The 16547-nt window shown below is 27.0% G+C and overlaps 1 protein-coding gene across 1 annotated transcript; it reads right to left on the bottom strand.

Moving 5' to 3' along the window:
- Positions 1-4252: 4252 nt before the first annotated feature.
- LOC105618148 lies at positions 4253-15385 on the bottom strand. The gene is made up of 6 exons (XM_012199692.1): positions 15245-15385; positions 12612-12711; positions 11991-12323; positions 11447-11715; positions 6278-6904; positions 4253-4312 (listed from the first exon to the last, which is right to left on the bottom strand). The coding sequence occupies exons 1-6, from the start codon at positions 15383-15385 to the stop codon at positions 4253-4255; spliced, it is 1530 nt and encodes a 509-aa protein (XP_012055082.1).
- Between the last annotated feature and the right edge of the window lie 1162 nt (positions 15386-16547).

Below are 16547 nucleotides of genomic sequence, written 5' to 3'. Positions count from 1 at the left end.
TGGATAAATTATGGTATAATATTATGGAAAATGCGATGCGTAATGTATAACTTCCAGACTAGCCTACAATGTGAAAAAATAGAAAATATGTCAATGATATTGTTTTTAATTCTAAATGAACAGTTAATTAAGTATTACTTAAATAACACATAATATTCTACACATTTAAAATAAGATTTGTTAATATATAAAATTTTAGCCTGCATAGTATTAATTTAAACACCAGGAATTTTCATAATTATCTTTCTTAGTAATACTCGATATAATAGCTACTAAAATAGCGTTATGTATGTTCTTGAACATCATTGAAAATATAATTTTTTCTAACGGCAAAACTACAATTATTATAAAAAGTTTTTCTGTCAAATCTTACATTTTGTAATTTAATATTTATCAAATATTTCAACTCATTATATAATACATCATTAAAATTAAGCAAAATCTGAATTTATTTAGATAAAATTTATTATTTCAAATTAAACAAAAACATTAAATATTATACGTAAACAAGAAAGCAAAATAAAAGTTAAATCTAAATTCTTTTAGTAATAACTAAAAGTTATAAACTTTCTTCTTTTACCGTCGACATAAACCAATGAATTCTCGAAAATCTATTTTCTTTTTCTGTATATATTTTCTTCATCAAGCACTCATAATATTCCAAATGTACCAAGTATATCAAGTATACTAAGAAGATATTTATAAAGTTAAAATGTATAAAATTTCAGCATTCCACTCTATAGTCTAATTCCATTCTCACTTTAAAACCTGCAGACTGTAATAATTTATTTCATTTAATAATTGTTGAAATTATATTACACTGGGTTTCTCTTTAGTTTGACTTTTCTTCGAAAAAAAATGTAGTCCTTCGTTTCTTTACAATAATTGTATTGTGATGATATTCGATAACAACAACCCACATTTGTTTTGCTACAACAGCCTCTCGTGAAACTTACTTTCTTGGATTTCTGATTTATAATTTACATCTTTTACCATTTTCTTTAACTTTCTAAGAATCCAAGCTTGCATCTCCATATATATTATTTGTATAAATGATTATACATGACATTGTTCTCAAAGATACTTACTTCGTCTTTGAAATAATAGGTTTACATTTAAGTTGCATTTATAGATAAATAAAAAATTTATGGCACTACAGTGAAACAGTTTCTTGAATTATTGTTCTATCATCTTTTTCTGCAGAAACGATTTATTCTTTCCAGAAATAAAGTATAAAAAATATTATGGAAATAAAGTGAAGATAATAAAAAACTGTAGCACAAATGATACTTGATAAACATAACATCTTTACAAATTAAGCAATAATAGTGAAAAATCCACAGTATATATTATTACTAATGATTCTTCATAGAGCTCATATTTTTATAAATTTTTAAATAAATTCTCTAAATTTTTTCAGTAAAATCTTTTATAGAGATAGAAAACAACATTAATATAATATGTACAAAAAAAGCTGCTGCAAAGTGAGAACATTAGAATAAATAGTCCTGAAAAAAGATATTGTAAAGAAGTTGAAAAAGAAGGCTAAGATTAATTGATACAAATAATACATAAACAATTTCGTCACATTCGATAAAATGTGTGCTTCATAAAGAAAAGTTATAATAAATAACTGCATGGAAAGATCGATTTTGCTAAAGTAGCTAAAAATTTAGTACATAAATAGTTTAATAAATAAATTAGTGTATGACACTATTAATGAAGTATAAATAATTCTTAACGCTCACAGAAAGCTTTGCTGGACATGTGTCCATAACAATTTTATTATTAAACAATATAACTTGATATAAATTGCGTATGAATCACGAAATTAAATCTTGTAAAATTCGGTTAATTTATAAATTAAACTTAAATTTAAAATTAAAAGTTAAATTTGTCCTTTTATCGATTAATATACCACACAAATGTTGAACAATTTATTTTAATCAAATAATTGGCTTCTTTTTATAGTATAAAAGTTAAAACGTATATCTCAAAATACTTTTTAATCAAATTATTTGTCTATATATGTATATTATCATAGCATCAATTTTCGTAATAAGATCTCAAAAAATTTACGTACATACACAAGGCGTATGAGTGCTATACTAATTAACATTACTTTCGTAGCGCTATTCTTAAAACTGAAATATATGAGACCGCTGTTTTAAGGACATACATCATCGTCTCGCGATTAACATAAAAAAATTTTCCGCCGGTTAAACGAAATGGAATACTTGACCTCATCATCGCAAAATGCATATCTTTCATCAATGCTGCAGGAAGTGTGAACCAGGAAGTTGTGTACAACATATAGAATATGTCTTCGCTTTCCTTTTGCAAGAATTCACCACCATAGGTATATACCAACGATTGCATTATTAAATAGTTCAAAACAAAAACACTCTTTATCGCCTCAACATGATTTTTCTCATTTATACAAATATTTAAACGCAATCCTAAAAATAAGCATTTTATTTTAAAAGAGTATGTACGAACATGTACGAATATGTTCAAGTTGTAAACCGTGTGACTATTAAATGAAATAATAGAAATATTAAATATAAATTTCTTCAATTTTTGTACAAATACATATGTAGATGTTAGATTGTAAATATAAATGCGGAATAAAATTTTTAATATACGTTACCTATTAATGCAAACAAAATCGTCACTATCACAATTTCACATAATATAAGAAAATGAAAAGTATCTTCTAAATTTTGATATAATTCCATTAACAGGCTATGCCTGTTAATCAAGTTAACAAATTTTTTTTGATAATTCGCTTCGGTGATAATTCGCTCGTTCGTAAATGTTTTGAAGTTGTTTTTTAACACCTCGAGCTGACCAGTGAGATGTATTGTAACGTTGAAGAAAAAACTATCCACGGTAAATAATAAAAAAGATAATACGCATAATTGAACAATCTGGATAGTCAGAATTATCGCATATTGTGGACCAGTAATCAATTGACTCAAAGGACCAGATGGAATCAAAAGTAACCAATCTGTTGTATTAACTGCACATCATAAAAATAAAAAGAAAGAATAGATTATTACCATATAATTTAGTTTATAATTAGATTACAAAACTAAGTAAAGAATGATATATACTTGGAAAACTTAAAATCAAATTTAAATTTATATTTAATTTTATTCAATTTAAATTTAAATTTAATTAATACATTCATTTGTCAAACCAATCTTTGTATTAATTTAACATAAAATAACTTTTAAGAATTAAATAACATAAATATTATGTAAATATCAACACACGAAATGTAACACTAATGCAATTTATAAGAAAATTGTAGAAACATATTTCTTTAGTAAAATTAACATTTATATAAAATAATAAATTAACATATTTTATTCGTTTAGAATTTATTTGTTTAAAATAAATTATTTTTATGTTGTTTGAGCATTTACTCATAAAATATTTTAGTGTAACGCTAAGAAACATTAATTTAATAAAAATATTTAAATAGCATAATAATATCACGTAAAATTAAACATTCGACATGTTAAAAATTTTGACAAGAATGGTTTAGCACAAATACAAAAATGATTTTAATTATGAACCATATAACAAATACAATTTTACCATTCACTAAATTCATGTCTGTGAAGAATATCTGCTTCAGATTAATAAATATGATGACTGCTATATACATGCCTAGGCATACATACAACGAGTATAATAATGTAAAAGTGAGTATTTTGGCTTTAACTGCATACTTCTTCATAATCTTCTTAGTTTCCACATTATTTTTAACAGATAACCAATCATCAATAGCAGCGTTAATGTTTATACCCAGCCTTTTTTGACTGACAATAAAACACAGATTTTTTATAATTCCAATCGACGTAGACGCAAAGAATGTTATACTTTCTATATTTGAAATGACGTCCTTGCTGCTCCAGAGGAGCTCCATCATCATACAAGGTAGTATCATAAACTAAATAACAATTAGTATTAAAGCAAATACTAATAAATAAAAGGAATAATTTGCAATAAATGATTTTATTTTTATTGTAAGCGTAAACTTGTCTAACAGAAAAATAAAATTTTAAATTAAAAAATTTTAAAAATAAAATGCTAAAAAAATAAAATGTTAAAAGAAGAAATTATATATTAAGAAATTATCATTAAATATTTAGAAAAAAAAGTTCTCATTATACTACTTTGCAAATTTTTATACTTTCCATGATATTCTTTGAATATATACGTTATACTATCCCCTCTTGCATTAACGTACTTGTGCAATCAAACAAAAACCCCATTGTATCTTCGTGAATACTGTCTGTTTCTGTAATGGCCATAAACCGTATACTTTTAAGAATAGTCTATGAGTAGAGAAAACGTAAGCGATGTCATCATTCCAACGTTTATTCGTCATTCTGGCAAGCGGAAGAACTCGAATGATAGCTTATTCGAAACTACTTCGTTCAGTTGTTACAAACTAAATTTTGCCAAATTACTATCGATTTACTATCGTTCAATTCTCATTATAAGTTATCAATAGCGCCATATTAACTTATTATTTCACAAAACTCATATTTTATTAACTTGCGCAGAAACACTTCTTTTACGTGAGAGAAGGGATCGGTGTACATCATATCTTTTTACATGTCTTTACATGTCTTCTACTTTCATTGTCATTTCTACCATAGAAATATTTGGTGAAGTACATTTGGTGAAATTATTAATTTTATTGTTCCACACACAGTAATAATTTTATACATATTCAAACGTATATAAAGAATATCGAACATTATATAATTATTAAAATAAAAGTGTTTTTTAATTTTTATTTGTAACATTATGATTTAATATTATTTTATGTATCTTCTTGAAACTCTTTCGTATTTACATTGATGAGTTAAAATATGATTATTTGCTTAATATTATGTTGATCCTATGTTGATGATATGTACTGCTAGTGCTTTTATATCAGACATAGATCTTTTATAGAATATATATTATAGACATAGAGCTTTTATATCAGACTCCACAAAGTTTCTTTGAAATGTATTCATTAAAATTTACTACCAAGACATTAACTGCAGTTCTTAAATTTGTAAATTACAAGGAGTTATATGGAGCAAATTGTCCAATATATTCTATAAATGTTTAATGTGATTGAAATAGGATGAATTTAGTGAATAGACACAAGAATGTGTATGAAATATTTTTCACGTTCCTCAAATCATTATTGAGCAACTTGTGCAGGGAACGTTGTCTTGCTGAATTTCACTATTATCATAGAAAATTGTTACTATGAAAGAGTATACCTCATCTTCATTAATGAGTTAAAGAAACTGTTGTTAATGTTTTAGCAGAAGATTCTAATAGAAACATTTAGAGATATTCTCGTAGAATTCATGCTTGTTAGGACAAAAGAGGATTTGACAGCACGTAGAATCAATAGTATTAAATAGGAAATGATAATGTTTTGGCCAATCAGTGTGTATCTCATAATAAACATAATAAAATATAATTTTGCTCTATTTCGTTAATACACATCTTTATTTATAGAAAAAAACTTGTGAATTAATTACAATTGTTTAAGAAATATTAGTTACATAGTTAAAGTCATTTATTAAAAAAAAAGGAATTAAACCATCTACTTTTCTCTTAAAAGAATTTTTACTCACGTTTTTATCATTACCCTTAATACAGATAAATATGAAGCGGAAGCTTTTAAAATTTCCTTAAAAGTCATAAAATTTATTGCTACGAATTTTCCTGCAGTCAATTGCTGAGGATTGGCTGCTCGAAGAATTATCAATGGTAAATTTTTCATCATATTCACGTCAAAAGTGTACCACGGTGATTCATAAATTGCATAGGCTAATTCTTTCGATTGGAACTCCAACGTCTGTCCAGCGAAACAATAAAGAAAAAGTTGGACTGACAGTGAAATAATAAAGACTCCATGTTTTGCAGCGGTAAGAGCATCATTTATTTCAAGCGAAAGAAGTAAAAGAAATCCTGGAAAAAATGTCAACTATAATAAGAACTTTAAAAATAGTTACAAATTATTTATTTATTGTTCTAAAAGTAATAAAATTATATTTGTTTTTTATTTATTTTATTTCATTTATAACATAGAATGAATAAATATAAATTTTGAAGTAACGACAAATTTGATTACAGTTTGTTTAAGTTTAAAACAATAACTACCTTCGACGCATAAAACAACTACACTCATTAAAATTTGTGCTAGAATAACTAGAGTGAATGCTCTCTCTAAATAATGCGATAAACATACGAGACGATAATGTCTCTTCAACAGAATATCGAGTTTGCTACAGCAGGAAAATTCATCGCATCCCAATGCATTGAAGTTCATACGAAGAATTGCAAATTGTCCACACATATGCATTGTGAGATCGAAAAAGAACCCATCGTTTCCGCATTGCGAAATCCCGTTAACGACGATTTGTACGAATTGCAGAACTTCAATAATACAGTAAGTGAAAAAAGATGTATAATATTTTCCAAAGGTGCAATAGGCCGCTAACATCAGCTTCTTTTCGTTGGTTTCGTTATAAATTTGCTTTTCAGAAGTCCAGGGCAAATTGATATTGGCCAGCACGACACTGGAGACGAAGGATATCACCGAGGCACAACCTAAATAGAAGAATATCGAGGAGCCCAGCCTACCTATGCGAGCATACTTTAACATGATTTCACGAAAGTGAGAATTTTTCACGTAAGTCCAATCATGGATGACTGATTCCACCAAAATGGATTTTTGTTTCCAATATACACGATGCAAAAGCAGTTTTACTAAACTGATTATTGACGATGAGCTTAATAGAAAAGCATCCATAGCATCTTCGTGACCATTACAATGTCGAATCATTTCTAACGACATGATGATCGATGTACTCGTCTAGTTCATGAAAATAAAATGAAGATGTTTATATCTCAATATAAATTTTTATTTTATTTGCAACACATTAAATGAAATAGAGATATTTATATTTCAATATAATTAAATTTTTATTATATTTTAAACATATGCAGGATGTCTTAGAAAGATAAATACATTTCGTGTGCTGATACAACGAACTAAACTGAGTCGAAAAGGAATCCTCTATCATTTTGCAATTTTCGCGAATATTGATTTTCAACAGGAAATGGAAAGTTTCTTTTTAAAAATAACAAATTACAATTATCGAATAAAAAAAGTGACAAGTTATCGTTGCTATAATTACCGATTTTTAAAAATAATTCGTTACAATTTCGTTACAATTTCCGTTACTTGAGAAAATAACTTTTCTTACTTTTCCATTACTTTTTTAAAATCGACACTAATCACAGCGGACAGATTCCTATTGACTTTTTAATCTCAAGCGCTATGAAGCGCTTGTGTTCAATCGAATCGTATCTCGTGTGTAAAGTAACGATAAAAGTAACTGTAAAATTAATTACTGTTACCAAAAAAATTTAACTTACGTTACAATTACCAAAAAAAATAATTATTAATAAAATTATCAAAAAGGTAACTTGTTACTGTAACTTCATTACAAGAATGAATTATTTCCGTGGTTTTCAATAATTTTTTACTCAAGTACTATCAACTTTACAGAAAAACAGTAAATGACAAAAATTGTTTTTTTCTTCTCATAAAATTCTGAGAATTTTTTAGGAATTTAATATCGCATTTTCTCATGTTGATGAAAATAGTTGTCAATACAAAAATGCAGTATTAAAAAGTTGATAAAAAATTCTGAAAATATTCTTAGAGCTTCATGAAAAGAAAATTAAACAATTTTTGTCTGTTGTTTTTTTTTGGAAAATTGATAGTTCTTGAAAAAATTATTAAAAACTAATATTCAACGATTTTTAGTAACTATCTTGTTAACTATTATGAAAATTGCAAAATGATGATAGAGAACTCAGTTTTTAACTCAGTTTAGTTCGTTTTACATGTACCAGTACATGAAATATTTGGCGGTTCTTCTGGGATATCCTGTATATGATTTAATATACAGGATGTTTCGCGAAGAAATTAATAATTTCTGGAAGTATGTTTTAGAAGTCACTCTAAGCAAAAAATATACATTATAGATTAATTTGTCAGTTATTGACACACACATAAATAATTATATTAATGTGACAGGCAAAATATACTAAATATTTATCATTTTTATGTAAATATTATTTGTATAATCATATTAGTTGATCAAAATACCTATACAAGTACTTACAAACACTGCTATTTACTGTTTGATGTATCAGAAAAATATTTGTATATGCCAAAAATGTCTGTATATTTATCAGATACTCTAAATATTTAAAAATAATATGATTCTATTTAAAAACAATTTATAATAACAAAAATATGTCCAGAAATTTATAATAGTAATAATAATAAATGATTATTATGTGCAATATTTTTAGCACTACATAAACGCTACTCTTCAAAACCAAATAAATACTTTGAGTTGTACATTACGTAAAGCGAAAATTAGCTCTGAAAGAAGCGATTATTGTCAGAAATTTCCATTCCTGACAAAAATGAAATTCTTGATAATTCAGCCGAATGAAATTATAGTATATATATCAAAAATATAGAACATAGATTATACTGTTCGTATTTAAATAGTAGGTATATTATATTTTGGATCAATAAAAATAAGAGAGAAAGCGTCAACTTGGTCAAAATCTCCCTCCTTTCTTAAGATATTATGATAGATTAAATATAATATCTAATAAGGAATAAAGATTTATCATCTCCATGTCCTATCTCTTTCATTTTGTCGAACAACTTTACACACGGTGTCCAGGATTTATATTTTTGATGTATATATAAACCTTTTTGTTTAAAACAATCTCTAGTACAGATTTTAATAACATATTCGTCGTTTTCATCGCAAAACATCCTTAAATATATATAAAATATAATAGTTTAATGAAAAAAAGTATAATAAAATATTCATGACACATCAAAGCACATTTATAGATCTGTATGCAAATTGCATCTAATTTAATACTCTTCTATTATTTTTAAAATAAAATTAATAAACACAAGTACGCAAATATGCAAGATTACAAATTATAATAAAAATATAATAAAAATGTGATAAAGCATAACTTACTTCCACTATCGTTGATAAGAACCATCGAATTCTCGAGAATACATTTTTTTCATTTAATACCCAGAGTCCAATTATGCCAAGAAGATTTTTATAAAATTTCAAAATGTTTGTAGTGTCAGTATTCCAATCCGTATTTGATCTCATTCTCGAACACTTTAAAACGTCACGCTTGCGTAAGTTCTTTATTCCTCCGACTATTACATACTGAATCTTCCAAATATCTCTTCGATTGTTTATTCCCCGAAAGCTGATGTATTTCTTTATCTATGTTCCTCGGCAATAATCGTATCGTTCAATATTTGATTTGTTACAGTTATAAGTACATGCGATACTTAAAGCAACCCCTCTGTGATGCAGTTGACCAAGTGGATTTTTTTAAATTTATTATTCATACTTTCGGCTTTCGTGACTCTCTTGGAGAAAGCAAGTATAGTCTTCGTTTATATTCGCATTTGTACAAATAATATAGTTACGAAAACTGTACAACACAATTGTCTCTGGTAAATCCTACTAATATCCTTAATGTTATACTGACAGACGCTTAAATATTTTATTCCATGATAAATAAAAAATATATAAATAGCATGAAACTATCGCTCTCACTGAGGGACAGATTCATACGTTGTTTTTAGATAGCTTTAATATAAGAAAGAAAAAAGAAAGGAAAATTGCAATGTATGTTCAATAAGAATTTGTGATATTGATATTATTTCATCATTTTTTTTCATAATAATCATTATGTATTAAATAATACCGAAACGTATTTTCGGTGATTACCAATGTGCATTGAAGAAAAAAATGTATTCAACTAACTAAACACATTTAAGTTATTTGCAGATTTGTTATTCAACAAATTTTATTTAATTGAATTTAACCGTAGTCTGCTTAACATTGAACAGTTTGTTAATGTAAAATGAAAAATTTTTTAAATAAGCAAACTATGTGTTTAATATTTTATATGTTAATACATACCAGAATAAAGTATAAAATATACCTCGTAAACTATTGATTTTTTGATATCACTATCTTAATACTTTTATATTCAGAATAATTAGAAGAATCGTATTGTGTAAAAAAATCATACAATTCCGTTTAAAAAAGTGGAGGTGACCTTGAAGTCTCAAAAAATATGCCTTGAGAAAAATTTTTTACTTATCGTAATATATGTCCCTTTGAATCGAACAACTTGCTCCTTTGGTATTTTCACGTATCATTAAAAATAACGGAGATATTTTAAATAGTCTTAGAGGAAACATTCCGCGTATACACACACACACACACACACACACACACACACACACACACACACACACATACACACACACACACACACACACACACACACAGAGTCATAAAGCATATAGAAAATTATTTGAAATATTTTTTCATATATATTTTATTGTTTCAACGATAATTACTTACGCACATGAGCACGGATAGAGTATATAAGGAAATTTATAATTAATTTATAATTAAAAATTTATAATTAATTCTCAAAAATAATCATATGATATAATATAACTTTTTTACATATGCTTGAATTTTTAAAAAATAATCTTTGATTTGATAAAAAAAAATGTGAAAAATTTGAGAGAACTATGAGTGATGAGGATATATTGTTAAACAAACAAAATTTTTTTCTTTACAACTTTAAAGTACTCTTGAAACCGTACAACTTGTAAAAACTTTAAAAACTTTTTTCCATTTTTTTATGCTTCTGATAATATTCGATTCGAAAAAGAAATACTGTTTTTTTTAAAGGGTGTTTCACTCCTTAAATATAAGTTAGTATACATATAAAAAAATACGTGTCTAGATTTTTGTATTTAACAACATATTTCAAGGAAAATCAAATCGATGCTAGGTAGTGAAATGTCCCTTATTAATCTTACTTTAAAGCTTAAAAATTCTAGATGCAATGAAAAAAATTTTTTTTAAATTATTTTAAAGTCAGTCTTGAAATAAAGTTTAAAGTTTTAATGTTATTTTAGATTAACCTTTTATACTTAAACTTACCTCAAAAGTTTGTAAGTAAACTTTTATAATTATTTTATAATTATTTCATAATTATTTTTATAATTATTTTATAATTATTTTTAAAAATCTTAATTTCATTTAAAGTAAATTTTTTTTAAGAGAGGAAGTAGTGTAGAAAACACATATAATAATTCGTTTATCATGTATTACAACTTGCAACTAATTAAACTAAGCTTACGCAATAAAAGACAAAAATATCTTTTTCTTGTAGGAATTCCCGCTCATGTTTCTAGCATTACTCTTAATACGGATAAATATGAGGCGGAAGTTTTCAGAATTTCCTTGAAACTTACAAAATTTATTGCTAGAAACTTTCCTGCAGTTAATTGATGAGGTTTGGTTGATCGAAGGATTATTATTGGTAAATTCTTCATCACATTTAAATCAAAATTGTACCATGGTAAATCATACATTGCAGAAGCTAGTCCTTGTGATTGTAATTCCAACGTCTGCCCGGCGAAACAGTAGAGAAATAATTGCAACAATAAAACAGCGATAAAAAGAAGATGTTTCATGGCAGCGTATGTACTGTGCATCGAAAGCGTAAAAATAAATTGAAAACCTGAAATGCGTACAATAATGAATTATATATATATATATACGATAATTATTGGTAAGTTTAAGATTTCTTATAAATCTTGTAACAAATTATGTATATCTATTCTGTAATTAAATCAGAATTAAGTGAAGGCATTAAGAAATCGTATTTTATATCTTCATTTTTTATATAACAAAAATTATTACTAAATAATATAATTATATATATATATTACATTATTTTCAAAAGTTTTTATTATAACATTAATTGCATTACGATTTATTTGAGATAAAATGTACCTTCAACGCACAATAAAATCACACTCAATAAAACTTGAATTAAGATAACCAAATTGAATGCTTCTTGCAAATGATAAGCTAAATATATAAGGCGATGATGTCTTTTTAACATCATACCAAGTTTATTCCGATCAAAAAATTCTTTATTATTTTCTATTTCAGAAAACTCCATCCTGAAAACTTCGAACTGTCCACATACATGCATTGTGAGATTAAAGAAAAAGCCATCATGTCCGCAATGCGAAATACAGTTGACAATGATTTGTAATATCTGCAGGACTTCAACGAAGCCATAAGCGATAGATGTATAACTTCCGAAGACGCAATAAGCTGCTAAAAACATTCTCATTTCACTTGTTTTATTGTAAATCTGCTCTTCAAAACTCCAAGGCAAATCAAAATTGACAAAATTGGCAAATATAAAAGATGAGAAGAGAAACACGCAAGAAGAATATCCAAGATAAAAAAATACCGAGGAACCCCGCCTACCAATGCGTGCGTATTTTAGCATAATGTCGCGCGTATAAATATTTTTCACAAAAGTCCAATCATTGATGATAGATTCTACCAAAATTAATTTATGTCTCCAATTTACACGATGCAAAAGCAGTTTCGATATACTAGTTATCGATGAGGATGCTGATAAAAAAGCATCTAATGCGTCCTCATAACCACGACAATGTCGGATAATTTCCAATGACAGGCTGATTGTTGCACTCAGCTAATTTAAAAAAATAAAGATATTTAGTTCTTATGAAAAGATACTTCATTTTTATTAAATTATATACGATCTGACAGAAAAACCTAATGCTTTCATAATGGCTATAGTTTCGTCGAAGATCACGTAATGTTCATATAGCACATTTGACACCATTTTAATAGCTGGAGTAGCTAAGGTGAGAAAAATAGCTAAGAAAATCTAATAGTTCTTAAATTAATATCATGCAGCAAGTTTTGCATATATACAACTATCGTTTTGCAAATGTATATACAGAATAATGTATCTTATTTATAAACGTACATAATTATACGTATTTATTTAGTAATCGGAATTCAATAGCCTGATTATATCAAATTATGGTAATATTACAAAACATAGTGCGACGCATAACGTGTAACTTCCAGACTCGCCTACAAGAATTTGCGAAGAAATGGAAAATATTTCAATGACATTATTTTCAACACTAAATAAATAGTTATTTAAACGGCATATGTTATTCTACACATTACAAAGTAAAATTTATTAATATATAAAATTAGCCCACATGATATTAATTTATACACTACAACTTTTCGTAGTTATTTTTCCCAATAGAGTTGAATAGCTACTAAAATGGCGTCATACACATATATTATTGAACATCACTGAGAATCCAATCCTTCCTTATACTAACAGAAAAATTATAGAAGTTTTTCTGCCAAATCCTGTATTTTTTACCTTATTTAATCTTAATTAATATGTAAATAATTTAACTTTATTTTATGTAATAAGACGTTAAAATTAAGCAAAATGTGACATAATAGGGTAAAGTTGTCAAAATCGCACTGGCTCCTAAATGGCACTACCTCGTTAAAAAATTTAATTATTGTATTTATATACTTTTTTGCGGGTTATTTAAGAACTATATACATACTGCAACTATATACATACGCTCCTCTTTTATACTCGTTTAATACTTTTATACTTTATGGATTAGGGTTAGGTTATTATATATGTGGATCGTTTGATAAGTTTGGTAAATTTCCATGAAATGGCGCTACAATCCATTTGATGATGCGACATCTCGAAAGATCCACCCTTCAGGCCAAATTTCAGCCAGAAAGGACGCATAGTTCACGTTTGATATCATTTGAAGCAGGCTGTCTCAAAATCTGTAAAATACTCATTGACAGTGACAATGACTTCCTCATTTGACAAGAATTTTTTCCTATCGAGCCAAGTTTTTAAGTTTGGGAACAGAAAGAAGTTCACGGGGCCAAATCCGGAGAATAGGGTGGATGAGGAATCAATTCATAGCCCAATTCGTAGTTTTGTCATTGTAGCGGTCGACTTGTGGGACGGCGCGTCTTGATGGAAGAGCACTCACTTTTTTGCGCGCCAATCTCGTTTCATATACGACTTATTTGAAATAAAAAATATAAAATAGGTTCCAAGAACTTATTTAAAATATTAAATAAGAAATAGATCACAAGATATTATTTAAAATATAAATTAAGAAATAAAATCCGAAAATACATTTATTTATTTAAAATATAGAATAACTTTTATTTAAAATAGAAAAATAATTTGTCTTTTATTTTAAATAAATTTTCGAAGACAATTTCTTATTTTAAATAAGAAATTGATATATTCCCTGCTTTAAAATATGTATGCTATTTGTGTACTGTAGAGGAGTGAGAATCGAAGGTAAGAGTGCGCCCTTTTACAGAGAGAAGGGGATGAGAGTCACTTCGGCTGAAAGTTGTGCGTCCTTTTACAGGGAGGAGGGGAGATGAGAGTCACTTCGAGTGAAAAATGTAGTAGAAATAAAACGTTATTTTAAAACTTTTTTTGTTAATACTTTTTTAACGAAGATCGATCGCCATCTAAAACTTGTCACAGATTACTTAGAGCCATGATCTTGATATGTTAAGATCATTAGCGGGATGTCCCCTAATTTAAATAATTACCTTTTTTCCTTTTCTTATGTAATTTTTAAATTTTTTGCGTTATTGTAATTTTTTAAATGAGGAATATTGATATTTTTTTGGAAACGAAATTTCCTCGTTGCTAAAATCGTTTCATACTGAAAAAAATTCTCATTTTCAACATTATAAAAGTGCAAAACAAATATGAAAAAAATTACATAAGAAAGGGTTGTAAGGGTAAGAAAGAGTGCAGTTTATTATGGTGTAAAAATCTTAAGAATATTCTTTATAATTTCTGAGTTATGAGCCTTTAAGAGAAAAGTGGTGCGATTTCGGCAACTTTACCTTATATATAGATTATTATTTTAAATTAGATAAAACATAATATGAAAATAAAAAACCAAAATAAAAATTAGACATAAGCCTGTACTCATAATCGAATCTTACACTCAAGATCGTCTTAAATACAATCTTAAGATGTTATGAACCAATTAAAGAGCTATATTAGCATCTTAAGATATTAATTATTACTTAAAATGGTCTTAAAATAAGAACCGATTATGAATACCAGCTTTTATTTTTAATAGCAACTGAAAATTACAACTATTACTTACAACTATACTTACTTCTATTATTGTCGACATAAACCATCGAATTCTTGAGAATATTTTGTCATCAAGTACCCAGAGTCCAAGTATACTAAGAACATATTTATAAATCGTTAAAACATATGAAATTTCCGCATTCCACTTTACAGTCAATCCCATTTTTAAGCTCTTTAAAACTTGCGAATTGTGATAATTTTTTTAAATTTATTTTATTCGATAACTATTGCAATTATATTATATTGAGTTTCTCTTCAGTTTAGCTTCTCTTCAAAAGAGAATAGTCCTTCATTTCTCCGCAATAACTGCATTGTGATGACATTTCAATAACTATAACCCGCATTTGTTTTGCTGCGACAACCCTTGCGAAACTGACTTCCCCAGATTTCTTTCTAATTTATTATTTACATCTTTTATACCGTTTCTTTTAACTGTCTAAGAATCCATAGCTTGCGATCTATACGTATTATTTGTATAAATAATATGATTCTACACGACATTGTCCTCTAAGATATTTTACTTCGTCTTTAAAATAATAAGTTTAAGTTGTATTTATTTGATAAAAGATTCACAACACCAACATCGAAACAGTTTCTTGAATTATTATTCTACCAGCTTTCCTTGAAAAAACAATTTATACATATTTTCATAGATAAAAAAATATAAATAAGATATAAAATCAAGCGATGCGGTAATGTCACTGACGCCAAGTGCATAAAAATATGAAATAGGCCGCTTGACTGTTTGCATTGCTTATATGTATGTACTATGTTCGTGCCGTTATTTCGCAAATTCGCAGCACTACGACTAGTTTTTTCTGGAATTTTGACATCGACAAAGTTTCGATTAAAATTATTTAGAAACTAAAACGGCAATCAAAAATCTAACAAACCTTTTATTATATAATGTCATTGCGATTTTTTCGATTGTGACCTTTCCGAATAAAATTAGTGCAGTTGATACCGAGATCGAATTCCGAAAAAGGATTTCAAATTTTCAAATTTTGTTGAGTTCAAATTTTTTCAGTCACATGTATAACGCATCATAAATTATGTAAAGCATTTTGTACATCAAGCTGCTTTCACAATGTCTTCATTCAAATAATATTATGAAAATTAGCGCGCACGTTCACACACAATGTAAGTGAATGAAAGTAATGCATATACATGCGTGATAAATTTTCTCTTGTCTCACATTATGCATGAATTTTACAAGAATACCTCTAAATATATCAAATGGAATCTCCTGCTAAGACATTAACAGCAATTCTTTTAATTCAACATCCTTGAAAACAAGATACACTTCTTTATGGCAATAATCTTCT

This window comes from Atta cephalotes (assembly GCF_000143395.1).
Source record: "Atta cephalotes unplaced genomic scaffold scaffold00001, whole genome shotgun sequence".
NCBI lineage: Eukaryota > Metazoa > Arthropoda > Insecta > Hymenoptera > Formicidae > Atta > Atta cephalotes.
Note: the sequence above shows the minus strand (reverse complement) of the source record. Positions and strands in the feature narration are given on the sequence as shown.